Below are 27552 nucleotides of genomic sequence, written 5' to 3'. Positions count from 1 at the left end.
ATATAATTTCCACTGAATTTTATACAAGAGTGCTGTGGGGATAAGAACCTCAAAAGTTTTAAGATATACCACTTTTGAAAACCTCAGGTATTCTGTTTTTTCCCCCTTCCTTCCCCTCAAGCATTTTAGACTTCATTTTATTGTGTTGGCAGCAATTCCTCCAGTATTGTGTCAGAATTAGAAGTAATTCTTCATGGTTTGCCTTGCAACTTGAAGGGAGTGGGTGTGTGAAATTGGGCTGTCCATTTCTTACAAACACTGGGTGATGTTCACATTGTCTCATCTCTGTCTAGACAAGGATACATAGTGGAAATGAAGAAGAAACCTGTGTGCATTTTTTAGTGATAAATCGGCATAGGTTCTTCCTGCTGCAATTCTAGTACCAGTTGGAAGAGTTAACACTTTTCTTTTGTAATCTGATGTCAGAAAGTCTGTTTTTGTCATTTGATTTCTGTGTCCCATTTTGGTAGGGTGTCTCAATAGGAAAGAAAATGAGGGAGAGGCAGCTGGCCACACATTTAGAAAAATAGACTGGATTTAGGAGGATCTGAGGCTTTGCTGCAACTTTTTTATGACATACAGACAAATAATTTGCATTCCTATCCAGTCATTTCCTCAGTTTTACATGAGACTGTTACCATTTCCCTTCTCTTGGCCTTCACTGGCTTAGTCTACTGAAATGATAAAATGTCTGGAAAATAAATGGTTTCTGACTTCTAAATATGTACCTACCCACAGTCTCAATATAAAATGATCTTCCTTGAGGCTTGATGTAACTATGATTACAGGGAGCAGATGCTGTTCCACACTGAGTGATTCCCAGTATATGTATATCACTTTCCTTCTGTTCTGAAAATCAAATTTCCAAATGCCTTAAACACTTTATTAAAATAAAAATGTAAAAGCTAGAGTATTGCTTTCTCTTTGACTTGAGATTGTTTCCTCCTCTTGTGTTTGGTCAAGTGGGAACCCTGTGCAGCTGAAAGCAGGTGACACACAGAAAGAATTTGGCACGGCAAAGGTCTACCTTGGGATCTTCATGGACTGAAAAAACAAATCTGGGAAGAAAAAGAGGTTCCTAGTGCCTGATACAAATATTTCTGTTGTGTCTAGCTGTCCCGCCAAGCAGAGCGTGTGGTTCAGGCATAAGGAAAGGCAGAGGCACCAGTTGAATTTGAAGCATATTTTAAATACTGCTCAGGACGTGTGGTTTTGGTGGTGTTTTTTGGACTTTTTTTTTTTTTTTTTGATTGGAATATGGTCTTAATGAACATTGAGTTAAAAAGCTCAAAGGTGAAAAAAGGTGAAAAAACATTGAGTTAAAAAGCTCAAAGTGAAGGTGTTTTAAGGTTGTGTTCTGGGGGCTGATGAAATGCTAAGCTCCCATATGAGTGATTATAGAGATGTGATGTAGCATAGTAATTGTAGATGCTGTGTTCCTGGCTGTGCCAGTCTGTGGAGAAAGTTACAGCTAAAGTCCTGGTTTTGTGATCTCTTGCTACTCAAAAGCACTGCTAGTCAGAGCTCCTAGACTTGTTTTCTGAAATTAAATCCCATTTGGGTAATTCTGCTTGATCTGTACAGAATTTATTACTTCCCATTTACATCTTTCCTATCTCAGCCATTTTCCTAGACTGCTGTGCATATCTGAATGTTTGAGTTGATTATATTGTCACACCTTGTCCCACCTTAGATATGATGATATTTTGTCATTAGAACAGAGCTGGTGCTGGAGGCAGCTTCTGAGGATTGTGCTGGGGCTAGCTCTCAGTAGCTGTACAGGTGCCCTGATGGCAGAGGGACCAGTCCTTTGCCTTTTTCTAAGGCTCCCGCCCATTCAATGCAAGGTATTCAATGTGTAGCATTATCTTCTTCTGAAAAATTCCTCTACAAAAGAGAAATAGTCCTTAGAATTATTTTTTAGATTCAAATTCATTTACCTAAAATGTGTATGTATTATGCTAATTTTTAATGTATGCAATATTTAGGAGTTATGCATCTTTGTTATTTAATTTGCAGAGTTTGACTGAGTGTTGTTCTAAAGCAGTAAGAATACTCCAGAAGCATTGGCACCATGACCTGACTTGTCTGTTGGCGAAAGTAGTTTTACTTGTCAGTAACACTCCCAATGGGAATGCAAACTGTGAGACATTATTCCAAGGATGTGAATAATTCAGTCTGTTGCTGTACTCTATTGGGTCACAGCCCAAGACAGTGGATTGTCTTGCTTTGTATTTTCAAGCACTGACTTGCCTGTTGAGTGTTTATGCAAGCTCAGATGTTTTTTTTAAACTAAACCATGGAGAATAAACTAAAAGATTGCTAATGTAGCACACTAGGGTGTTTTTTTTTTTTTTCAGTAACTTCACAGTCTAGTTTAGTACGCTGGTAGCAGTTTAAAACTATCCTTGGTGTAGCTTTAAATGTTCATTATAAAAATCCAAAGACTTACAAAGGCTAAGCAGTTGAAAATGATAGGATTCAAGAGGCACATTCTTAAATTAAATGGATGACTCTTTCTGTACCCTGCTTTCAGTGTACAGGGAAAAGTACTTTCAGTGAAATCCCTGTCGGAAATTAAAATGCAGAGCAAGACCTTTGTTAATTTAATTTCAATTTTCTACAAATTCTAATTAGAAAATTTTATTTCCTTTTGCACCACTCCACAAGAAACTGGAAGGATAATCTAGTGCTGCAGTTAGAGACATTCTTCTGACTAATGTCATTGCCCTTGAGCAACATCAACATACAATCAGTTGGATTTATTCCATAGTCTTCAGTGTGAATTGCTGGGATAGCTCCTCCTAACAAGCCACAATGATGTCAGTGTTTCGGGAAGAGCTATCATTATGAGATCCCTGTTACTGGTTTACCTCTTCACTGACCTAAAAACACTTCCTTGTGGCATAGATCTCAAAATCTAACTGTACAGAGAAAGATGAGACATTTGTAAAGAAAAGCTTGAGTTAGATTACTTAAATGGGCACCAAAATAAGTTATCTCAAAAATTGTGGAAGTATAAGGGCTTTAGGGTGACAGTTCCTGATGATAAGGCTGTTCTGCCCTGGCTTGCTGCACTAGACTGGTCGTGCTGCCCTTCAGAAGACTGTCAGGCTGGTCACAGTTAACTACAAAACTCTGAGCTCCTGTTGCTTGGGTTTGTTCTTTTATTTCCCACTTTGTAGCTGGGAGAAAACCAAGAAGAAAAAAAAAAAAAAGAGGGGAGGAATAAAAAATGAAAAACAACCCAAACAAGAGGGAGAAACAGATGCTGCCACCTTTTATACATTGAGCTGTTACAATCTGTATGGGGTTTTGCTTTATTATTTTGAAATAGTATGCCACAAAATGTAAATACTTCACAATTAATTCTTTTTTAAGCATACATTTTATTTGGTTACTTTTCAGCAGTCTGAAGACTGAGACAGTGCCTCAGAATTCATGAAATATATATAAGTAAATATTTTGAAAAATACTTCCTGTCAGTTCAGTCTGAGGAAAGTAGATAGAATGGTATATCAAAAGTTGGGGATTTTTTGGTCATTGAATGGCTGCAGACTGAAGCAAAACCATGCATCTATTCAGTTATAATCTGTCACGCATCTTGTTTTAGGAGGATATGAGAGTAGATTGTGTGATGACTGAGAGGGAGTCCCTCTATTAGTGGTGTCTGAAGTTATGGTTACAGCTCAGACAAAAGTGTGGGTTTAGGTTGTGTGGGAAGCAGCACAGAGACAACGTACCTGGCGGCACACACAGTGGTGTGCACAGGGAGTTTCTGGGGTATTTCTTCTTACCATCACTCTCTCTATCTCTGTTTACAACTCTTCTGGATACTTGTGCTCAAGCTGCAATGGGCTGCTGAGGAGAGGTTGTCCCTATTCTGGTCTTTCACTTTTCTAAAGCCTGTCAATCATTTAACCTTTGGATTTTTATCCCCCAGGAGAGAGAAAGTCTTTCATATCAATGCAGTAGCTGCCAGCTTGAGATCAATCTAATCTTAGCTGAAGTTATTTTTAACAGAACAACATAACAATCTATTATGCTCCAAATAGGTGGGGTTACTGAAGGTTTTATTTTATTCTCTTGTTCATAAGCAAACTGACGGGAAGCAGATGTTCTCTTAGTGTACTCTGAAGTTAGGCCAGACACAGTAAGTGAAACTTCCTTACAGGTACTTGGGTCTGAGTTAACAAGAAAATCAAATGCAGAAATAAAAGCTTTGTCTGCTGTTATTTATTTAATTTTGGCTTTGTTTTTTGGTGTTTTTTTCTTTTCTTTTCTTTTAATTGGAGTAATTTCTGTTCCTTTCAGCAAGGCATCCTGTCAAAACTAGTTGAATTTTTTAGAAGCTGGTTTCCTTTTCCACAATATAAGAAAAACAATGACATACTTCACCGACTGGTAAGTGATCACTTTTTTTATTTTTCCATTTCCTTTCCTAATCCACAGGTCTTCCTCTCCTCTGTATCTCATCCTCTGAACAACATCTTTGGTCTGTATTGTTGGTTTTGGCTCTAAGAGTATTACTTATTCTTTAGATAATACTAAGTCTGGTTTTCAGTTACTGTGCCAAAGTGGGCACAAAAGGACAGGAGCAGTATCAATAGCCAGGTCAAAGATGTTCAAAATGTGGAAGATAATAAAATATGTGAGAAATTAAAGAAATTCTTGAAAGTTGAAATTAGGTTAATTGCAGTGTAGGTACCCCTTTGGTGGAAGGCAGTGGGGAGATGCTGACTGAGAAAGTCCACATGTGGTAGCCTAGTGCCTTGTAGAGAGACCACTTAAGAGGGAAGGTTCTAGAGCTTCAGCTGAGTATTGCTTCACCCTCTATTTCAGCTTGTTAGCTCAGGCACAGCACCACCACAGTGCAGCTGTACTGGCCGTGGACCCATCCTGCCCTCTTTGTTTTGACACTGCTTTCTACAGGGCTTCTGCTTTTGGGAAAGGCAAAGCAAGCTTTGTTTGCTCTTTCCCTGCAGCACTGCTTTCCAGTCTGGGCTTGTCTCAGATCTGCCTTAACTTGTACCCAGCTCCTTCACGCTCCTAGTATGGCTTGCAAGTGTCGCTTTAGTCAGACTGTTCCAGAATCTTTGATTTATTTTTTCTGCTATGATGTAAGGATGATGTCTTCAAATGGAGCTTCAAAAGAAAATGAGAAGCTAGAATTTTCCATTTCCCACTGAGTTCTGCTGTATCTCAGTTCTCCTTTATCTCAGGAGGACAAAATTTCCTCTGAAAATCTCTCATTAGTGATCTTTGATTGACTTTTTTCTTCCTCCCTCTTCCCCTACGAATTGAGGGTATTATCTTAACAGCAATTTTTAGCCTTACTTACTTGAGATGGAGGCATAACTGAAGAAAATGGAAAACATGTTTGTCTTGCTGCATAGTACAGCAGAGTAGTGAAGTGACACAGGATGCATCAGAGGAGGGCAGAGTTTCCTCTTGCACACAGTCCTGAAACAAATGTTTTCCATTAAAAGTAGAAGGAAAGTTATCTGAGGTGACATCTGTGCATGGAATTAAATTTCTAAACTAACTATCTTATGGTTTCATAAAGAATCTCATTCTGTCAATGACAGAATGAAACAGATTTTGTACTGTGAAATGTCACACTTGTGTTAAAAGCTTCTATTAGAGACTTTTCAGAAATATTCTCTTTTCTCTCCTGTAATTAGCTAGATGCAGGGATGCACATGTTCAGTGTTTGTTGGGTTTTGTTATGACATTCTTAACTTGAAGTAATTATGGTTTGGTGCAGTATGCAAATGAAAATTTCAGGGGGCTTCTCTGATGGTTGTTTTTGTCTTCATGAGCTGCATATTTGTCTTGAAGAGCTCTAGTTGGGGAAAAAGTAGCAAATGCTTAGGGCATCAAATTCTCAACTAAGTAACTCCCTAAATTTTACCTGAGGTTTAGCAGGTATGAGGTCTTTGGAGCTCCATGCCGTTTGATGTTTGAATTGAGTTCCCTTGGGAAAGGTACAGAATCCTGCAGGAGGGTACTCCACTGCCTTGGCTTGGGGCTTCAACCCAGTGCACTGACCCTACTGTAATTAAGTGCCCACAAGTGACTGTTGACTAATTAGCAATATCTCTCTTTCTAAGTTTTGTTTGTTCATTACTGATATGAATGATGTCATGACATTTAAAAAAAAGTATTTTCTGGTTTTTTAATGATCTCCTAGCAAATTCCATACCTCTCTTATTCTTATGCAAATACTTTGGCCTATTTCCAGTTATTGTTACTATCTAGGTCAGATCAAAAAGTCAGTGTGATGCATCCTGCAAGCCTGAATTCTTAGGCAGTGTGTGAGCTTTTAAAGTTAAACAAGTTTAATTAAAAAACTAGCTACTTGTGATATATCTGAAACATTCCTGTGCTCTGGGAACAGATTGTTGTCAGTAAAGTGTAGAATGTGTGGGTGTTTTCCTTGTTCTGCTAACTTAAGTTTAAGCATTTGCATATTCTTTACTAATGCCTGCTTTTTCTCCTGTCCATTTGTATGTGGCAAGGATGTTGGATTTCGATTTGACACGCTCCGTACCATCCTGCAACAGGAAGTTCTGCTGCAGGAGGATGTGGAACTGATTGAATTCCTTGACCCCAGTATCCTGTCTGCAGGGCAGTGTAGGCAACAGGAAAACAGACAGCTTCCAACGCTACGCTCCCTAGCAACTCCTAATATTTGGTACTGTATTGAGGATATTTACCATTATAGTCACGCGGAAACAAGCAAAAAATATATTGTGCATTCTTGATATAAAATGCAATACCAAAGTTAACTATATTTTTTTCTCATGTCCTTGAGTCCTTATTCTACTAGTCCCCAGATTTTTGTATAAGCATGGTTTTTTTTCATTGGGCATTTTATTGAAAGAGTGAATTTTAATCTGAGGTAACTACATGAACATGAATGAATACTCCCTGATTAATATATTCTATAAGGAAGAATTAACATAATTAATTTATTAATTTCTGAAGCTATATAGAGGTAATTTTGATAATGAGACATGACTGTGAAGACTGAATTGAAAACTGTTTATTTTGGTGTGGTCTTTATAAAATATATTGTGAGTGGGAGGAGGTGGGGTGGGATGTGCAATTAATTTTCAAACACAGAATATCAGAAGAATACAGAATATTTCAATAAGATACACTGAAGTCATCAAAGTCTTGTGGAATTTACTCAAGAATACTGAAGGAGCTGACTACAGCAGTATCCAAATAGCTACCACCTGTGTTTAAAAAATAACAATGCTAGTGGTTGTTCTGACAGTGTCTTGCTTGAAATGTAGTAATCAGTAGAAAAAAAATCACATAATATAGGCCAGTGCTATTTTCTCATATATACACTAAAATAACTGAGGTGAGTCACACCTCAACTGTTTAAGTTATGTCATTTATTGATGCTCTCTATCAAACAAGAGAATTTTTTAACCAGATCTTTCTAGCATTATTCAGTTCTTTAACTTTCAGCTGATAAAGTACACTTACAAAATTTGTGAATGTTGTTCACCCTCCAGATGACACTAAGTTTGTGTTTTCATAGACCATAGTTCAACAGTAGCTTGGAGAAATGCCTTGAAAACGATAGAAAATTCATTAACGACAAAAGTTTAATGCTACACTTGGGAAGGAAAAGTCAAGTTAATAAACACAAAGTGGTGAATAATTGGATATGCAGTACTACTCCAGGAAAGGATCTGCATATCTCTGGGATGGAATTGTGTTATGATATGTAGAAGGTGGTGATCAGTCATCATTTATTCAGTTCAGAAAAGAGAAGGATATGAGGAAGAATATTGCAATTAATCTACAATTCAAATTGATTCAAATTGGGACTTGGGGGAAATCTTTTGAACTCTACGGATACTTAGGAGTTGGAATAGCCATGGAATGGGTTGTGGAGTCTCCATTTTCATCTTTGGTTTGTCCATGATGATCTGGGTTAACCAACTAGGAGCTTAAAATGAAGAAAATGGGCTGTTAAATCCCTTCTAGTCTTTCATTGTTGTGATTTGATTTATTTTATTTGTGGGATTTATTTTTTAATGTGCCAAGGAAGTTAGAGACTGTGTGCATGTCCCTTTAAGAGGTAGTTACATATTTGGAATATTTAATGGACCTTTACTGAAACCTCTCAGTAGCCAGTAGCCCTAAAGAGTTAACACTTGTAAAGCTGGTTGAAGTTTGACCAAAAAACTGTCCAGGAAATAGAAACCCAGAGATTGTGCCTTATTGTGCCTTGTTGGAAATGGGAAAATATTCCATGTGAATACTTCCAAACCTAAATGCAAGATACACAGCTTTAAGGGATGAAAGAAAAAAATATTTTTCATTGAAAACATTTTGGAAAAGTATTGTTGTAATGCACCTTGAAGCTGGTATCCCTATCCATCTCTCTAAAGATTGTGATTATTTTACAAAACCATGTAATAATGTATATGAAATGCAGTGTATTTTCTAGCAGTTACTTATTTATGCTGAGTTTTTACAGAGGAAAGTAACAACTTTATAAGCTTTTAAAATGTCTTTGAGAAATAACTGAGATACTAAGAACTCTATTCTTTAAGGATTTTCAAAAGGTGCCAAATTATCTTAAGTGATTATGCAATCCATCTTTATAAAACTGTGTTAGAAACTAGTGGTGCATTGGTGTCCAAGTTAAATGAGTCAGACTGTAGAAAAAATACAGCTGGCGCTAATTGAGGGATTTGCTACCAAAAGAAACATGCCCTTCCCTGCTGTACTCTTGAACCTGGAAGTACAGATACTACAGTTCCTACACGCCCTGGCTTAAAATGCTGACTTGTCAGGTTTTTTCTTTTTTTAATTTTCTTTTCTATTTTTTTTTTAAAGTCGTATGTGTAAAAGAAACTGACCTTTCAAAGTGGTGCATTACTCTGCTACTCATGCTGTAAAAAAAGCTGAAGAAAGGTTTCTTTAGAGTGTACCAACCAAGTAATATCATGTATGTATTCATCTAAACCTGTCTCAAGGAATTTTCAGTGTTTACAGCTCCCTTCAGGACCTACATAAAAGCCCCAAAATAAGATGTTGTAATCTCAACTGTAACTGAAAACTCGGTAATTTTCCCACGTGTTTGCCCTGAGTAACGTGTGGCTGGTGGTGCTGTGTCTGTCTGCAGGGATGTCTCGCTGTTCCTTGGCTTTGTAAGTGTGCTGCTCATGTTTCCCTCGTGGTGGAAGGGATCATCATGGCTGCTGTGCGGGCCCGTGGTGCTCTATGCGGCCTTTAGAGTGTGGGGCACCTGGAGAACAGCCAAGCTGCAAATGTCCCTGCGAAAATACTGCATCCAGCTGGAGGAAACAGTGGCCAACAGCCGAGCCTTTACCAACCTCGTCAGGAAAGCTCTACGACTCATTCAAGAGACTGAAGTGATTTCCAGAGGATTTACGCTGTGAGTCTGTGTTTCACTTTATTTAATACACAGATCCATTCAAACCAGCTGTCGTCTAAAGTTGTCTTGTTACACTGTCTCCCATAACAACTGGAATTACTGAAAAATATAATGCTTCAAGGTTTCAATTTACATTAAATAATATAATTACTATTCATACTAAAAGTATGAATTCTAACAACTCAGTGTTAAAACCCTGCATCCTGAAGGTGAATTAAGTCTCACAAAACTCCTATGCCTTTGAATGTCCTGCATTGCTAGCAATGAAATATATAAACAAATGGACTTTGAACTAAGTTAACTGTTTTGGAGAGTCACTTAGAGAGTTTTTTTGTCTTATATTGCCAAACTGATGTAAATAAACCGATCTGCAATTAATTGCTCATGTTTTAGAAAACAGGATGACATGAAAACCATTCTATCTTTATATAACAAATCTCTCCAAAGTAGTGAGAACACAGTAATCAGCAAAAACCATCAAACATCATTTCCCACCTCAAGTAAAGTTAACATTAGTCTTTTTTGCTTGAATGGTTGAAACATGTAGATTCTGAAATTACTTACTGTTGAATTTGCCTCTCTTCCACTTAAGGGATGCAAAAGTGTTTTGATTATTTAGCTCTTGTAGTTATTTGATAAGTTTTGCTATGTGAAAAGACATCAGAAAGTGTTCAGTGTATGCAGTGATTCCAGAGCCAACAGGCCTGTTTCTGTGCACTCTCATTGCCGTGGATGTTTTTACGTTGTAACCACCTGTGATGAATCCATATGTGTGCCAGTTCCGCTTAAGGATAAAGGAGGTGGGAAACACCAACACCTAAAATACAGTCTCCCTTTGGAATGCATAAGCACGTCTTCAGTCTGCCTAGCTATGTGATTTTTGTATTGGTCTAGATTTTTGCTGAAGAAGCATATATTTGAGCAATAGGCAGTCTTATCTTTGCAAACGGGTTCTCAAAAGAAATTATTGTTCGGCCTTTTCCAAATTACATATTAGAAAAACATTTGGATTTTTGCCTAAGTTTAAGCAAACAAACTTGTGGTCAATGTCTAAATTGCTGCTGCCTTGTTCTTTTACTACATATCTTAGATAACAGATTAACAAAAAACAGACTGGTCTTTAAGCTGATGCTTGATCTAATAGCTTCTTTACTTGAAACTTTGGCAAGCTTTTCAAAAGACTTTGGTATATGGATGGAGTGGGAGAAGTCAGACTGTGCCAGCATCCTCACTGGAATAACTGTACAATATAAAGAAGTCAGTGCTGTACAAGTTTTGGGTTGGTTTAGCCAGGAGGAAGTTCTAACTCCAGACTGTCCTTTTCTGCATACACATATGCAAGAGAAGCTGCTTCACAGGGCAGTGTGAATTTCTTTGCTTGTATCTCTTTGAGTATGATCCAAAATGCTAGTTTTCCCTTTTTTTTCCCCTAGAATTTTGTACAGTAAACTTCAGCAGAACAAAGTTTAGTATGTTCTCCTGTAGTACGGTTATCAAAATCTTAGTGCTTATTCATAAAGAGTCTCATGGCAATTGAAATGGTTGCATTGGAAAAGTTGAGTATCCTCTTGTGCTATTTTACATCATTGAAGGAATGACATTTCAATCAGGTACAGCATCCTGGTCAGTGTTACATGTGCAGCTGTTTTAAGGTACTGCTAACTCAGCATAGTTTGGCCTGTGCATTGACCATATTGTGAGTGGAAAGGTACTGAAGCTGTCATTTAAATAGTACCAAGACTTTGACTGGTTGTACTTAGCTAACTCTGACAGGGCAAGTCCAGGTCTGCAGCTTTGGCCTGAAGTTCCTCGTGCTCCACTGCTGGTTTTCCTCCCCGTGATACCATCCACTGCTGTTCTCAAAGGCTCATTTACACATCCATTGAAATATCTATGGCTTTGCTTTCTTCTACCTATTTGCTCCTTATTAACTGATACAGGACTATCTCTGTAAATGGTAGATTATTACTGATGAGGTTTAGGTTAAGTTCTACTCAAATAGATAATCAAACATCCTTTTGCCTTCATTCTCCTCCCACCCAGTAAAACTTGACTGCAGCCACATAGATCAGGAACTAAGAACTTTATCAGGGAGCATGGATTAGATGGCCTCCAGTGGTCCCTTCCAATCTTAACTATTCTGTGATTCTGTAATCCTGTCAGGCTTCTCTTACATTAGCTGCTCTCAAAGACAACTTGTTAATCTGATTCCAGCATGGCCTTTGAAAGTGTTTAATGCTCTGTTGGAATTTCAGGTGTGTCTGCATGGTACCAGCTCTGTGATGCAGAGATGGCCAAGGCCTCACCTGGGTAGCTTGGATTACAGAAATTGTGGAGCAAAGGTAGGGCAGTGCTCCACTCAGGCAGAAGGGCAGTATTTCTGTCTAATTGCTTCATTTGCAATTAGCCAAATGAAGCCTGATCACAGGTTGCAGCCTGGAATTTCTGGAGGGTAATGAAAGTATGCCCATTGTCTTGCACCTCATAAAACAAGAACTGAAGGAATACATAATGAAAGGCTGCAGCAGTAGGCAGCGTTTATTCCCTTGATTGTCACCAAAATAATTAACTTCTTTTTACTGAATTTTAAACTAGCATTAACTGTGTGAGCTAAATACATATGGATGTTTATTAGTATCTTTAGAGAACTGTAGTAATAGATTTTTATTCATGTGTTTATATAAACTTGTTAGAAGTGGAAAGGCAATTAAAAATTTGGCTTGTAAAATTAATGAAGAAATACTTTGTTCTATATAATAACTAATAATTGTTCTATACAGTAAAATGGCTTTGGAGCTGTAGGAAAGGGGAAATTCACCCTTAAACTTTATTTGATTCTTGCTTCTTGTGGCTGATATGCAAAGCTGATAATATTTTGATAACATGTAAGTGTAATTAAAATACATAGAGGATAAGAGAGAGGCTTTTTACAAGGATGTTTGGTGATAGGGCAAAGGGAAATGGCTTTAAACTGAAATAGGGCAGGTTTAGATTAGATATTAGGACAAAAATTCTTGACTCTGAGGGTGGTGGGACACAGGAACAGATTGTTCAGAGAAGTGGTGACTTACCCATCCCTGGAAGTGTTCAGAGCCAGGCTGGATGGGGCTTTGAGGAGCATGGTGGAAAGTGCCCTTGCCCATGGCAGAGGGTTTGGAATTAGAGCATCTTCATGTTCCCTTCCAACCCAAACCATTCTGTGATTCTGTGAAGATAAATGAAACACTAGGAAATTAGGGATATGACATGCCTGACGTATACTAGATTCTACTAATCTTAATTAGTAGAATAAGGAAGAATTTCTTTATAAAAAGCACCGAAATAATCCATTCCAGAAGGAAAGCAGATTGTTTTGCTGAATACTGGCAGTACATGCTGTACATGAGTTGCACTATATTTGTTCTCTATAGGAGTTGGAAAAGTCTGCATCACTGTAGTACAACATAGATCTCTGTCTCTTCTTTATGGTAGAAGAATTCTACTCCTTTTCTTTGAGCTTGTTTCTGATAATTCACATGGGCTTGGGTCTACAAACTGATGTGAGCATTTATATATAAACACTTCCAGTTGTCATTTTCAAAAACTAGGGAAAGGTTAGAGATTGGCATGTACTGCATTACATGCTGTGTTCCCTAGTGAAAGAAACAGCAAGGATAGCATTTTAAATTTACATTTAGAAATGGAAATGAACACAATTTGGTTTTATTTTTTTCAGATTTTAAAGTAGTTTATGAGATACTATATAAACCATTTTAATAGCACGTAATTTAGAATGGTATGCGGATATTTTATATTGTATTTCAGCTAGCATATTCAATATATGGCAATATTTGGCATGAATCTGCTTGTGTTGATGGTGTTAAACATACTGATATATGGTTCCAGCCTTGCTCACTGGGTGGGCTGCTCTGGTTTTCATATTTGATAGTGAAGGCCACAAGCTATTTCCCCTCCCAGTCAATGTGCAGCACGGTCCAGCTAAGCACATGGGGTAGGGCTGACATTTTCCCAGCAGTGTCAGTCTGCTGACTTGGTCAGCTTTTTAGTCAGATGGACTACAGAAATAGTTACCAATGCAGCAACCCACCTCAGGCTTACCAGGTACCCTGTATGCTTTTCCCTTTTAAGAGTCTGCACATGAAATCACCTCTTCACTGTGCCCTGGGAAAGGTGAGGGCAGAAGCAGGCTTCCAGTCCCCAAACAATTAATCACAACTGATTGTCCTGTTGTCCAGACTATGTTCATTCCTGAGTTGATTCTAGGAAAAACAGTCCCAGCAAGTAGAGTGCACCTAGGCTGTTTCCAGAGTCTCAGTCACAGGTTTGACATACGAAGAGATATGTATATGAAGAGATAGAGCTGGAGCTTAAAGTTCCACAGACCTGTTCAATGTTCACCCAGTTCACAATTCATTTTATTTCCAGATGAGGTGATTTCTTACAGTGCTAAAGCCAATCTGAGCCAATCTGAGTTATATTCTAATAGGCAAATGGCATAGTTTCTTTTAAATGGTATATTCACCTGAATAGTCAGATACCAAATGTGTTTTCCAGTATGCTTGTGTGGTGTATACGTTTCATGTGTTTACCTGTCAAGACTCAAGCACAGCTGCCATTCATTGCATGATGATAAAGTCTATGTCACCTCTCAAATATTTCTCTTCACCTAGAAGACTTCCTACATCAGGAAGGTTAAAAGAATATAGTGTTTTGCATGAAAAGCTATGTATTGGCACCTTTTTTTTGCAATTATTGAAAAAATAAATTTGGATATAAAGAGGTATATGTTAAGTACATATTTGTTAAAAACTTCCAAAGACGACGGTGGGCTTGTAATAGTTTTGTATCCTGATTGAGATAATGTAATGGTATGTCTACCATTAATGTACCATTTTGGAAAATTTTAAACAAAGTAAATGTGCTCAGGAGTTTTACCATGGCTCAGATGAGAACAGATTAAGGCTGTTTACTGAGGAATCCTGGCTGCTGTCTGAAATTTTGATTAAATATATCATTGATGTGATCAGGTTTTTTTCAGTTTCATAGTTACTGAGTGATTTAAAAAAGCTTTCTGAATAATGAAATAGGAAAACTGATGTACTGTTCTTTAAAAATACTTTAGGACATCTGTACAGTTGTATCACATTTTACTTTTCAAGTTTGCTTGACAGGGTCAGTGCCGCTTGCCCATTTAATAAAGCTGGACAGCATCCTAGCCAGCACCTGATCGGCCTCCGGAAAGCCGTGTATCGATCTGTCAGAGCCAACTTCCGAGCTGCGAGACTGGCTACGCTCTACATGCTGAAAAAATATCCTTTCTCTAAAAACCCACCCATTCAGGGAGTCCACGTGCCTACCTGCAGTTGAGCCAATGAATAGAATCAGGATGTCTAGAAACATACAGTATCTAATTGGGTATCTAAACAAGGGGGGGAAAAGGTAGCTTAGTAAATTGGGGTTTGTGTTTGGTTTGGAACATGTGTAAAATTTCCCTTTTTGTGTACTGGGCAGTGTGAGATAAGGTTCAGTGCTCTGAAAACATTGTATCATTATTGACACCCATGCTTTGGGTGTGCTGATGATGTGTTTCAGAGCCCTTCAAGATTTTGTTTTATAATTCCTCTTATCCCAAAATATCCCTTGCACCAAAATATCCTCTTCTCTAATCAATATGGCCTTTCACTCGCCATCCCAGTGTTCAAAGGTAAGTTGGTTTTCTCCTACCAAAATTAACTGCAGCAAATTAAGCTTTTTTTGTTAATGTATATCTCAAATATGTTAGCAGGAGATCAGTCTGATGAACTTCTGACAGAGAAATAAAAATTTTAGGTCACAGCTTTATTCATGGTGATACAAATTGCATAAACTTGATACATTATCATTCTCACTTCTATTCAGTAGAACTAGAAGTTAAGCAATATTTACTTGTGGCTAGTGTATTCTCTTTTAGTTAGATAGCTGCCTTCAGTGAGTACAGTTAAATAATTTTGCCCTAATTAAAATTTATTCCCATGTAGAAGAGAAAATATGCAGTCATATTTTAGCTTTATACCAGGCAGTTGTGTCAAACTTGGTAGACCAGTAATTTAATGAGATGGAAAGTCATATTGCTTACATTTTGTAAGCATGGGCATTTTGTAGTTGAGTACTAGCAAAACAACTTAGCATTTTCTTACATCATTCTTGCTCTGATTTGTTCCTGTCAGCAAGAGTGTATTGCTCAAAATCACAGAACAAAATGCCATAGAAAGAGTATTTCTCTTTTAATTCAGAATCTAAGATTATAGCAGGATGCAATGGCTGAAAGCCTGAACTAAAAATTAGGCACTTTGGGTGAAGTATTTACAGGATGTCATGCAGACCAGTTCAAAAGCTCTCTGCACTGTCCTCCACTGAATTGTGTGGTAAATCAGGCAGTGCTTCCCTTCGCATGCTAGCTGCTTAATATTTTTATTCTTAAGAGCCTTGTGCATTCTGCATCATGGGAATCTGATGTAATTATATACAAGCTGGATGGAGAAAATCATGTAGCTTATGTTACTGGCTGATGTTAATAATCTCATCCTCAGCTGATGCAGAATGGTCTGATACTCCATCTCCCTTGAACTATTTTGATAGGTAGGACCTGGGCACTGGACTGCATAAACTTAAAAAGCTTGGATTTTGATGTGAGGTGATGTTCTTTGCTGTCAAGGCATAAATAGTGTTACTTTTTTATTAGTGATAAAACCAGACATTGGATCATATTAATAGTAATATATTAATATAAAATAATAATAGTAATACTTTAAGCTGAGTGGTATCTTACCCCATTAGAATGGAATGCATATAAAATGCATTCTATGTCTTTGAGATGCACCGAGCACAGGGAAATTTGCAAATTTTCTTCTCCTCTGTAAAGGTTTAGTTATTGCATCATGAACTGTTAGAAAAACATACACCTTTAACTAGGGAGAGGGAAAGTTCATACAGGAAAACAAGTAAGCTAAACAAAAAGTAGTACCCTCTTGAGAATATAAAACCCTAAATTGCCATGTTGAAAGGTCTGAGTAGAGACACTTTTTTACTGCAATGTTTCTTCCTTAAGCAGCCAGTTCATGACATGCTTAGCTCACCCTGGTGAGCAGGTGAGAATTTTGTAGAAGAGCAGCTTGGATTTCCCAGGGATCCTTTGAGGCCCTGCTGTTAGGTCTAGATGGGAATGTGCTTTTGAAGACTAGAGTATGAATGTTAAATTGTTACATACAGGGATACATTAGCATTCTTGTTTTTCTATAGGAAAATAAGAGTGTCTAACCTGATAGAGGTTAGACATTCACTGTACAGGTATTTTATTCTGGATTTGACAGTTCATTATTAAATAGCATTGCCTTCTCTTCTTTCAGGCTAATATGGTGTGTAAGTTAAACAGATGAATGAAATATTTTCACAGAGACATGGAAAAATTTAACTAAATTTAACTATCCAAGATAGTTAAGCTTTAGTATTTAACAGAAGGCATTAACAGAAGGCATTAGAGCTAAAAATATTACTAGATCAAAGTGCACTAAGGAAGTGTGTTCCTGTACATAATAGTGTGTATATGTTGTTTAAACTTTCTAAATGTTTGATCCTTAGGAAACTAATGAGAGCATGGAATCAGTTCTCTGCTTTCATCTGTCAGATAGAAATGGGAGTGGAAGGGCTGCAATAGAGGAGGGCAAGGCAGGAGGTGCAGAAGGCCACTGGGAATCCTTGGCTGAGCCACAGTATGGGTAAGTGGCTCCTTGGTCAAACCTCTCATTTGAGATGTTGCCTGGAATTTATTTTTAGCATGACTTAGGAATCCACATGTCTCCAAATTGCTTTTTGTGGCATTCATACTGTTGAAAATGCCATGTTGCAGGAAAAGGCTATCAAGGACTACCAGTAGTCTTTAAGATGAGTGGTCCTAAAGGTCCTGACGTGACTTTTCAATTTCTGCTGGAGTTACCATCCTTCATCCTATGTGCTCCCTCTGCTGGGCAAGCTGTCAGGTTAATTTAGAGTAGACATCATTTATGTGAGGCAGCTGCTGGTGACAACAGTAATATTCTGATCCTAATTAATTTATATTGCAAAGTTTTGTCTGAACACTTAATAGGCTTCTTCCTTTCCAGACATTAGGGATAAAGGATGGAGAAATGTGTTTTTTTAGATCCCAGACACTTTGCTTTACTGTTTCCTGGGATACAGAATATTACTTTTTAATGCAGTATTCTTCTGCTTAACTGGTAAACGTCTCTTGGGTGAATCAGCAAATAACTTTTGCAAGTTCAGTCCTTTGAGAATTTAGCACGTGGAAGATTTGGGTGTGAAAGCGATTGGAACTCATAGCTTCTCCCAGAAAAGATGTTAGCTGGACCAGAGACAAGGGCTTCTAATTGGCTTTATGTTCAAGAGGTGAGAGCATTCAGTTTCTAGATCAAACTATAAATGAAAAAACATATTTAAAATGAAGACCATATTTTCATTAATGCTTTACAAATATATATATATATATACTTCTGTAGAACCAATGTGATTTTGTACTTATGGCCATAAGTTTACCTACCTGTTTTAAAATGAGTTTTACTATTTTTTGACTGGATAACTATGAGAAAACATGCAAAACTCTTGAACTGTTCCTCTCCAACCTGAGGTTAGCCTAAAATTAGTGCTATTTTAAAATAATGCTGCCTAGTCTATGAATTATTTTATCTGCCTTCTGGTATCAGTTATATTGGGCTTGCTTCCTCCTTTTTAAGCATTTTTGAGGACTAGAAATGTACATTTTCCTACTGAGATTTTAAATGTGCTGAATGGTGTTGATAGATATCAGTTTGCCACTCATCCTGCCAAGACCATAATGTCTTTACAGTGATGCAATCAGTAAAGTTAATGTTATGACAGTGACAGTCAGGGAGCTCCTGTTCTTCACAGAGCTCTCTGAAATATCAAAGACCTTTCACTGTAAAGACCTCTGAGCAGTCCATCCACAGACAGACTCTCAGTGAAATCCTGAGTTTAGTCTATAACATAGGCTACCTTTAAAACTTGCACAATTGTTCTCTTTCTTCTGTTAATTTCTGGTTTAAGATTGACATTAACTGTCTCTTGGAAACTCAACATTTAAAAGTAAGCTGTTTCACTCATTTAAAAGGGATGCAGGAATTTTTCATCAATAGTTCGTTTCTTTTTATGTGTTTGTATTTTGACATAGGTGTTTTGTCAGTGTCTTATCTCTCATCCTTCTAAGAGCCTTTAAAACTTGTGCTTCAAATAAGGATTACAAAACTTTCAATTAAACGGGATTCAGGTGGATCCAGGATGAAAGTACGTGCTTTCATAAAAATTGCCTGGAATAAGAAATCTTAGTAAGTATTTCTTTCATTTTCTCTGTGTTTAATGCAAAAGTGGCTTTGTTTACCACCTTAACTCCAGCTAAACTTACCCTCTGAACTCTGAGAGTGACAACGTGACCAGCTACATCTGTGTGGTCCCCTTTAAGGAGCTGGGTCTGGGACTGAGTGAAGAGCAGGTCTCTGAAGAGGAGGCACACAATCTGACTGATGGCTTCAGCTTGCCTGCACTCAAGGTAAGCTCTCCTAGAAGGGCTTATGCCATGCAGGCTCCTGGTGAAAATCTTTGTTGTCATGAAGTCCTGTGGCTTGGACATCCTAGCCTGTAACAAGACACTGAATTGAGGGTGAGATGTAATCAGTCAGGCTCTTATCATGGGTTTCTACATTTATCAGCATTCATGTGATTTCTTTGTGCATGTAGAGAAAGAGAAGTTACTCAATACAACATGAGGATTTTTTTCTGCAAATCGTGGAAATTTAAGTCAGTGTTCTATAATCAGCTTGATCAATCCCCTTAAACATGATTTTTTGCTCTCTGATTTCACCTGATCCCAGCTGAATAAAATAATTTCCAGAATTAGGCTTAATTCTTTTTTTTATCTAATCTCTTGATTTGAATAAAAAGAGAGACATCAGAAATCACAAATTAGTTGTGAATACCAAGGGGAGTAGCTGCATTTAGTCACACTGTGGAGTAAAAATCATAAGCTTGGACCCCTGCTGCCATGGGCCAGTATGGTTCTTTGAAAAACTTTTAACTGAACAGAGTGACAACCATATAATGGCCTTTTTATCTATTTTGTTTTGAGATGTTAGGTATTTTTTATTTGCATGAGTGAATTGGAAGGAAGATCTAATTTGAATGCAAGCCTTCTATACTCTAATGATCCTCTGCCAGGGCAGTTCCCCTTTAGTATTGTCTTTTTTTAATGTAAAATTCCATTATTATATGAACTCTATGCTTCTATTGGGTTGGCTTTTTTTGCATTTTTCTCTTAATTTATAGAAACTGACTTATTTTGTTCTGACAGTAAATGCTACCAGTAATAGAGATTACTAAACTTTGAGGCTCTGCCTAATTAGTTGTAAGCGAAGAGCTACAATAAATAGAAGCTTTTGGGATTTTTTTTCCTTGCATTTCATTAACTGAAGTTCTAATTGCAACCATGTAAGCCTACTAATTTACCCACTTCTTTTTAAGCACAAGAAAGCCAGTCAGAGGTGCCCGAGCTTGTAAGCTAAGCCTTTGTTTACCTGCAATTTGCAGTAATTTAACTGATCTCTGTTTTATTTAAACTGGTTAGGATGCTTTCTGGATACAGTTAAGGAGTAAATCTCAATTTATGGTAACTCATAACAGCCAGCAATGTAGGCTGGGTGTGGTATAGCTGAAACAAGCTAAATTAACATACATCAGTCCTAAGCAGGTTCCTGTGTAGGTATAACATGCTGTGATAACCCTGGGACATATTTGTGTGATGATCCTTGGATGTATGTGCAGTCCTCTTCAGTTTTTTTTTTCAGTTGGAGAGAGTTTGTCTTTATATTAGAATGTAGGTCATGCTAAGCCATATGATGAATGTAGCATGTGTCTTTTGGTTACCTTGTCCTTGAAGTAAAGCAATTTAAAGAGTGAAAACTTTTTACTTAAGAAAAAAATACCAATTTAATCTGAGGAGACCAGTTGGACATTTTATGTGTCAGCAAAGATCATCAGTAGTTATTGGCAGAGCAAGCTGCTTGCAACCATAAATACATCTGGAATTTCCTTTTCTCTTGCTGTTGTGCTTTTTTTCCAGGTAGGTTTTTGATTATTATTATCAGTTCCTGAAGTCCACTATTCCTGTGTGCTACCTTTTTACTGCCTGTGATTTATGTCTGGTGGAAGGGATTGGTCTTTTGTGCTTATTACAGCATGAGCTTTTGATTTTTTATGTAGGGCACCACACGTTCAGGGACATTGGAGTGATAGCTGCCCATTTGTCTGCTTTGTATTTTTGCACCCAGCCAAATCAGTCTTGCATGTGTGCCCCAAATTAATTTCATGTCATTCATGTATTCGTTTTTCTCATGAGCATCTTTTGTAAATTGAGATTTATTTTTTTTCTTTTGGAATACTTTTTCAGTTTGCATCCAAGTTTTTTTGACATGATGAGAAAATGTTTTGTCTTCCTTTGTCTGGAATGCTTGCAAACAAGTTTCAGTCTGCACCTCATAATCACCTACAGCCTGTTAATAAGGGCCATTATTGCAGAGAAAAGTATCGTAACTTTCCTTTTCATTTTAGACATAAAAGGTGCTGCTTTTCTGTCATGGTCTACTGTGCAAACTTCTCTAAACTAAGAAAACAGTTCTTTTCATTTCATTGGAAGTGGAAGTTCTCAAGAAATTGAAATTTTGGGCTGCCTTGCTCCCAGATGGACTGGCCTCTTTAGTACCATATATAACATTGTGAATCAATACATTTCTTAAAAGCCTTAGCGATATTGGTGGAATTTCTTATTTTGGCTGAAAAAAGAAATAAGTTATCAGCTCAACATTCTTCAGATGTAGAATATTTTTTTGCTGAAGTTCAATTGGGTTCATGTTTCAAGGTTGGGTGAGGGGCAGTGCAGTAGTTATTAGATTGTAGAAATGACAGCTTGGCCTTATAAAGAGAAAAATGTCTTTGCTGCCACTGGAATTTTGGCAGCTGTTTATGAGCTGTAGGGTATGTGGAGATTATAGCAAATAATGAAACTGGCCGACGGGAATATGAGGTTTTGGACTCTGACAACTTTCTGAGCATAATTGCATTTAATATCCTTCATCAAGGAATTAACAGTCACCTAAGGTTCACAAGATCTGAACCTCACGTGCTCTGGAATAACCTTCAAAAACAGTCAGCGGATTTTTGCAGTTTTTCAAAGTTCCTCTTGCTGGCCAAGGAATGTTTTCCTCTGGTGTATCTGTACATTTACTTTGGAAGCTGGCTGCCTCCCCAGGTGCACAGAGCTAACCGTACCCTGTTTTGCAGGTCCTCTTTCAGCTCTGGGTAGGGCAGAGTTCAGAATTTTTCCGGAGGCTGGCGCTGCTGCTCTCCCCAGCCAACGCGTCCCCCAAAGCCTCGGTGTCCCCGGAGCGGCTGCCTCACCACATCCTGAGCGATGTGACTCAGGGCCTGCCCCACACCCACGCCGCCTGCTTGGAGGAGCTCAAGAGGAGCTACGAGTTCTATCGCTACTTCGAAACCCAGCATCAGTCGGGCTTGGAATGGCCAGCCAGGACCAAGCGGGAGTCCAGGGAGCTGAGCAGTCTCCAGACAGCGGTGCGCAGCTTGCAGCTGCATCTCAAGGCGCTGCTCAATGAGTAAGTTTACACATGCATTAACAGAGTGTGCAGAAGGCTTTGGACTTGAAGTTCTTTGGGTTGTCAGCTTGTATCCCTAACTAAAAGCAAAAAAGGCAGATACATACAGTCTTTGCAATCATAGCCATATCTTTACACAGTATGGGCTCAAAGATCCTTGGTTTACTGTGGGATCTGATATTTTTCCTGGGTATTCTTTGAGTATCTGGTGAAAACTTGAAGATAAGCAGTACACTAAGATTTTGCCTTGCTTTTGTCACTCCCTTATAAAAAATAAGAGAACATAATTATCTTCCATTGATTTTTCAATATATCAAATGCTTTATAAGAACATTCAGCTCATAGTAACTACCTAGTAAATATCCTTAAAGCTTTGTCACTGCCTTGGTGAAACAGTTGAGAGTGTCCTACTCCTTTAATCTTACATATAAGAATAACTATAACAAGTGCAGGTAAGCAATGTATCTTGATGTAGAAAAAAATATTTTTAAATTTCGTGGCATCTTTGACAAATTTACTGAGTTAGGTTCTTCAAACTTGAAGAAAATAACATTGTATTACATTAAATATTTGAAAGAATGGTGAAGTCAAATATTTATTATTACTTACTGCTGTTTGTCTCCTCATCACTTAGGGTAATAATTCTTGAGGATGAACTTGAAAAGCTTGTTAGCACTAAGGAGACACCTGAGTTGACAACCGAAGCTCATCAGGTTCTGGAACAAAAACTGAAGTTTATTCAGCCTCATATCCAGGCAAGCAACAGCTGCTGGGAAGAAGCCATTTTTCAGGTGGAGAAAATGAGTGGAAGAAACGCAAATAAAAAAGGTAAATATGAGAGATTGAGCAGCTAATGGGATATACATCAGAGATGAAATGGTCAAATGGATCAGTGACAGTGTTCAGTCTGTGTATCAGAATTTCAGCTGAAAAAGATCTTACAGCCATACACTTTGTAAAACTGTGTCCTTATATCAGACTTTTTCACTGTGATGGCATTGAAGCTTTTGTTTCAGCAAAAAATGCAAACATTTTAACTCAGTCCATTGGACTTGTGGATTCCAATGGTTACATTTTCAGGTGTAGACTGATGATGGCTTTTTGCCTTTAGTGAATCACCTGTGAAGGAGTAGGATTTTAATGAATCGCCCTCAAGATCTTCATTTATTTACTGCATTAACATTATGCCATTTATTGAAATGATAATGGCATTGTCATGAAACTTTTTTGACAATCACATTTCCCAGAACATTTTAAATCGTGGAAGACATGTTGAGCATATAATACCCATTTACTTCCTCTCTCAAAGAGAGTGAACTGATCTTTGGTGTTCTTAAAAGTCTTCATGAGCAGCACATCCCAGCATTTTGTTTGTTGCCCCTCTCCTAAGGGATCTGTACTGCCCATGCTGTTCTTGTGAAGCATAACCAGCTTAGATAACTGAAGTGAACTTAGGCTCTCCTGACATGGAATTGAACCTGTAATTTCTAATCTTTCTTTTTTCCAGGAGCATTTTTACTGTCCTAGGAAGGCACAGCCCAGCATCTGAAAAATGCTGGTAATAGAGACTGCACTAGGAAAATTGGGGGGAATCTTTGGGTATCAGCAAGTTACCTACAGAAATCCCAGTCTCAAGTGCACTGTGCTGTTAATGATGTATGGGTGGAATATGCAGTAGATGGATAAATACTGCTGTGTGCCTAGAGGCAGGCAGACCAACCTTGTTCATGCTTACATCAGAACTGGGAGCACTGGGAGGCTTCTTGCAGGCTCTGTGCAGGTCCAGACATGGTATAAACAAACTCCTGTACTTTGCCTGATAGTGCAGTCTTACAGCTTCCCCCTCAGTGCTGCATAAAACAGCCTGTGAGGATGTTAGATGTAGCCTGATACATCTGCATGTGCTGACCTGTTGTGTTTTGTTGATGCCTTCCACAACCTGCAGTTCCACTGATCTTTTTTCCCCTTTACTTAAAAGTTCTTTCTAGACTACACTCCATAGTATTTTTAGTTACTTTAGTTTTATTTTTACTTTGTGTATACATTTCACAGTAGGCCTTTTATTATAACTTGCTTCCTTTTAAAGTTCAGTACAAAAATAATCTTGTGTGTGATCTAGAAGGAAGGGATTGCGTGGGAAATAATAAAATAATCCTTCACTTTTGCCCACTGGCTTTCCTGGAAATGTGCTGGGATTGAAGCTCTATTTTGCAACAGGTTTACGGAACTACTCCACAGGAGCTACTTTAAATTATTTTGGTCATTGAAAACTATTTTTATCTGACAACATTTGACTTTCCTGATATATTTCTAAGCCATCCAGCTTTTGTGAATTGAACTTGTCAAGCTGTACATGAAATCAAGTTCAGTTCTTTTGCTGTTTTCTTACAAATTTTAACAGCTGGTCTGTCAGTCATGTTATGTAAATTACTTCAGTAAATTGTCTCTTTTTATTTTGCAATACTTTCTGAAAACTCTTTGGGAGAAGATACCTTTCTGTTGAATTAATATCTCAGCTCAGCACAGCTTTTCTGTTTATGCATTATGATCCAAAACTAAATCAATCTTTTGACAATAGCTGTTTCAAGAACCCCATGGGTTTAGAGCATTGTGTCTAAGTGCATGTTGAACACTTTTGCTACAATAGATGTTTAGTTCAACTAACTAGTTCAGCCAGTAGAGCATCTGTATAAAGAGGTGAGTCCCCTTCAACAAGCACTACATGCTTTTTGCCCTGAAGCATTATATGTCAGAGCTGGTTTCTCACAGGTACACAAAACAGCCAAAGCAAAGCCTTTCAGGGTAATAGATTGAACACTTGCACCCTCTTGTCAGCCTGTTGGTGGTGGTGACACCAGCATGTGTGTTATATTTTAGCATATGGTTCCTTCAGGGAATGCAGTTTGGCTTCTTCCTTTACATGATTTGGTGTATTTCTAGAATTACACCAAATAATATATAATTTCTAGAATTAATGCCTTTACTCACTGATTCTGTCTGGTACAGAGCAGAGCCTCAGAACAAGTGGGGCTTTAGCACATTGAAGGGAATTGACCTCTGTTTAAATTTCTTGAGCAGTGATGGGCCTATCTATCATTCATCTACATGTACATCTCTGCTCATTTCCTAGAACTTTCAGCTTCTTCTCTTTATTCTTTCACATGTTTTCATCACTGATAAAATTTACCACTTAAAGCTCCAATGATTTAAGCATGTAGTAATCTACTGCTAATATTACAGAATAGAGTACTCTTTATGACTAGTTACAGCATTCTATTAATGATCTTTAAAGCAATGGCCCTCAAACTGTTAAATTCTATCCTTTATCCTTTTAAACTGTCTCTATCTTTGCAAATGTACACAACTTTTTTAGATATTTATAAAAGCAAGGCCATGGTACTCTGCTGCGATGTCACCATCCGTTAAGTATTCAGTGTATAGATTAGAAATGGAAAATAGGCTAGGTGGGGCTTGGCAAGGTCATTTAACCCATTTCCCTTCTCAAGGATAAATTAGTATTTCTGAGTAAATGTTGTTTACCTGTTCCTAAAAAACTCTCTTTAGAGACATTTTACTATATTTCCAGGCATCTATTCCAGCACTTAATTCCATTACCAGTAGAAGGTTATTACTGAATAGAAGGACCTCTTGCTGCAATTTAAAAGTAGTACTTCTGTTCCCCCCACAATGGAAATCCATTTCCTCTTGATGGCTCTTACGTTCTCAAAGATGATTATTATATTTCTTTCTGTCTTCTCTACATGACTCCCTATGCTTCAGCTCTTCCCTGATGACTTGACTTTATTTAGTCCTCTTATAATTTCCAATGTTTTCCTCTATATTCCCTCTAATTGGCCCACTGTGTTACTGAATGAAGGAGCCCCCAGACTGGGCACTATGTTCCATCCACAGCCTGATCAGTGCCAGAGTGGAAATGTTATTTCATGTGTCTAATAGTCAGTGCTGCTGCTTGTATGTACTAATTTGCAGTTTGGCTTTTTGCTTGCAGTGGAGTAGAGATGGCTGTGAGGCTCCTCACCTCTTTCTCAGTGGTGCTCCCCAGTCAGTTGTGATGTATTTGTGCACTCGGCTATTCCAAAGCACAAAAATCTGCAGCCACCAAACTGCTGGGTCTGAAATCCATTTCTAGCTGTGTTGTGTCTCTGATTTTCCAATATTATTTTTTATTCTAGTGGTACCTTTCAATGTTCTGGCAGATTATCCCCAGATCAGCAGATTTAATGAGATACAACACTTCTCTTTCACCCGTTGGAAATATTGGAGAGTATTTGACTTAAAACAAATCCTCACTCCATGTATTCTGGTCTGAAAATGGTAACCATGCTGTGATGATCCAAGAGGCTGTTCTGTGCACCTAATAGCAACTTTTCATGGCCTTTACATTTTGCTTACAAGGATGTCATGATACCATGTCAAAAGTTCCTACTGAAAACAAAATGGAGGATTGTCTTTGGTTCTTTCTATACACAAGACCTGTTACTGCAGGGAAAAATTAACATCTTCTATTTTCAACAAATCCATACTGGCTGTTGCTTGTCTCCTTGATACCTCACAAGTATCTTCCTGTAAACTTTCCTTCATTATTTCCTCCAATATTTTCCAGTTTTTTGAAGCTGTTTTACCTATATTTTTTTTAACTTCTGAAGAAAGTCTCTTCTCTGGTTTTACTGATTTTCCTTGCCATCTGCAGGTTTTCAAAGTCTATAAAATTTCTGAGATTTGTTAGTTGAAGTGTTTCAGCACAATTCCATTGGACCCAGCTTCTATCAAAACAGCCAAGTTACTTAAGTGCTCTCTAACAGTGTTTCAGTGTAACCTAACCAGCCTTCTCACCATTTCTTTCATGTGTGCAAATCCTGCTTAAGAAAGTACCTGGACCCTGCCTGAGTGAGTCAGGAACATCATTCAATACTCAATTTTATTTTTTTTAAATCCCTTTTTTTCTTTCCCCTAAAGGCAAAATTGAAGTTTCCTGTGACAACCTACAGCATACTACAGTACCTTTAACACAGCCTGCCATATACATAGAAAACAAAGATCCAATCCCTGAAGAGCAGGTAAAAAAAAAAAAAAAGGATAATTTAAAATACATTTTAAATAATAATTGGGGATTATTTGCTGTATCCATTCTTTTTTTTCAGTTGCTTGTGCAGTGACCTTGTTGTCTTGCCAAGACAGACAAGTAAGTGGCCAGTGCCACTTCAAAATTTGACTTGTAGAAAAAAATCGTGTACATTCCTTTTGCTGTTCCATGGGGAGGTATTCCCCATCCTGGAAAAAAGAGCACTAGTATTCAGTTCTCATATATATCATTAGAAATGAGTGACCAAGGGAGGGCAGCAACACAAGTCAGAGTAATAAAGAGTGAGAATTGCTAAAAGGGAGTATATG

General features: G+C 37.8%; 1 protein-coding gene across 6 annotated transcripts in view; it reads left to right on the top strand.

The window, feature by feature from the left end:
* Nucleotides 1-27552, top strand: part of VEZT (vezatin, adherens junctions transmembrane protein) — an 87213-nt gene that overhangs the window by 17842 nt on the left and 41819 nt on the right. For 5 of the 6 annotated variants that reach the window (XM_083859262.1, XM_083859259.1, XM_083859257.1 and 2 more), the window contains exons 3-10: nt 4315-4404; nt 6522-6697; nt 9158-9430; nt 14590-14739; nt 18878-19025; nt 21809-22140; nt 22775-22968; nt 27118-27218. In XM_083859262.1, coding sequence (XP_083715388.1) covers nt 4315-4404; nt 6522-6697; nt 9158-9430; nt 14590-14739; nt 18878-19025; nt 21809-22140; nt 22775-22968; nt 27118-27218 — 1464 coding nt within the window. The remainder of the gene's footprint in view (nt 1-4314; nt 4405-6521; nt 6698-9157; nt 9431-14589; nt 14740-18877; nt 19026-21808; nt 22141-22774; nt 22969-27117; nt 27219-27552) is intronic. The other variant, XM_083859258.1, reaches the window with a different exon arrangement.

The sequence above is a fragment of the Zosterops lateralis genome, assembly GCF_965231275.1.
Source record: "Zosterops lateralis genome assembly, chromosome: 4".
Lineage (NCBI taxonomy): Eukaryota > Metazoa > Chordata > Aves > Passeriformes > Zosteropidae > Zosterops > Zosterops lateralis.
This window is presented reverse-complemented; position numbering and strand designations above follow the sequence as displayed.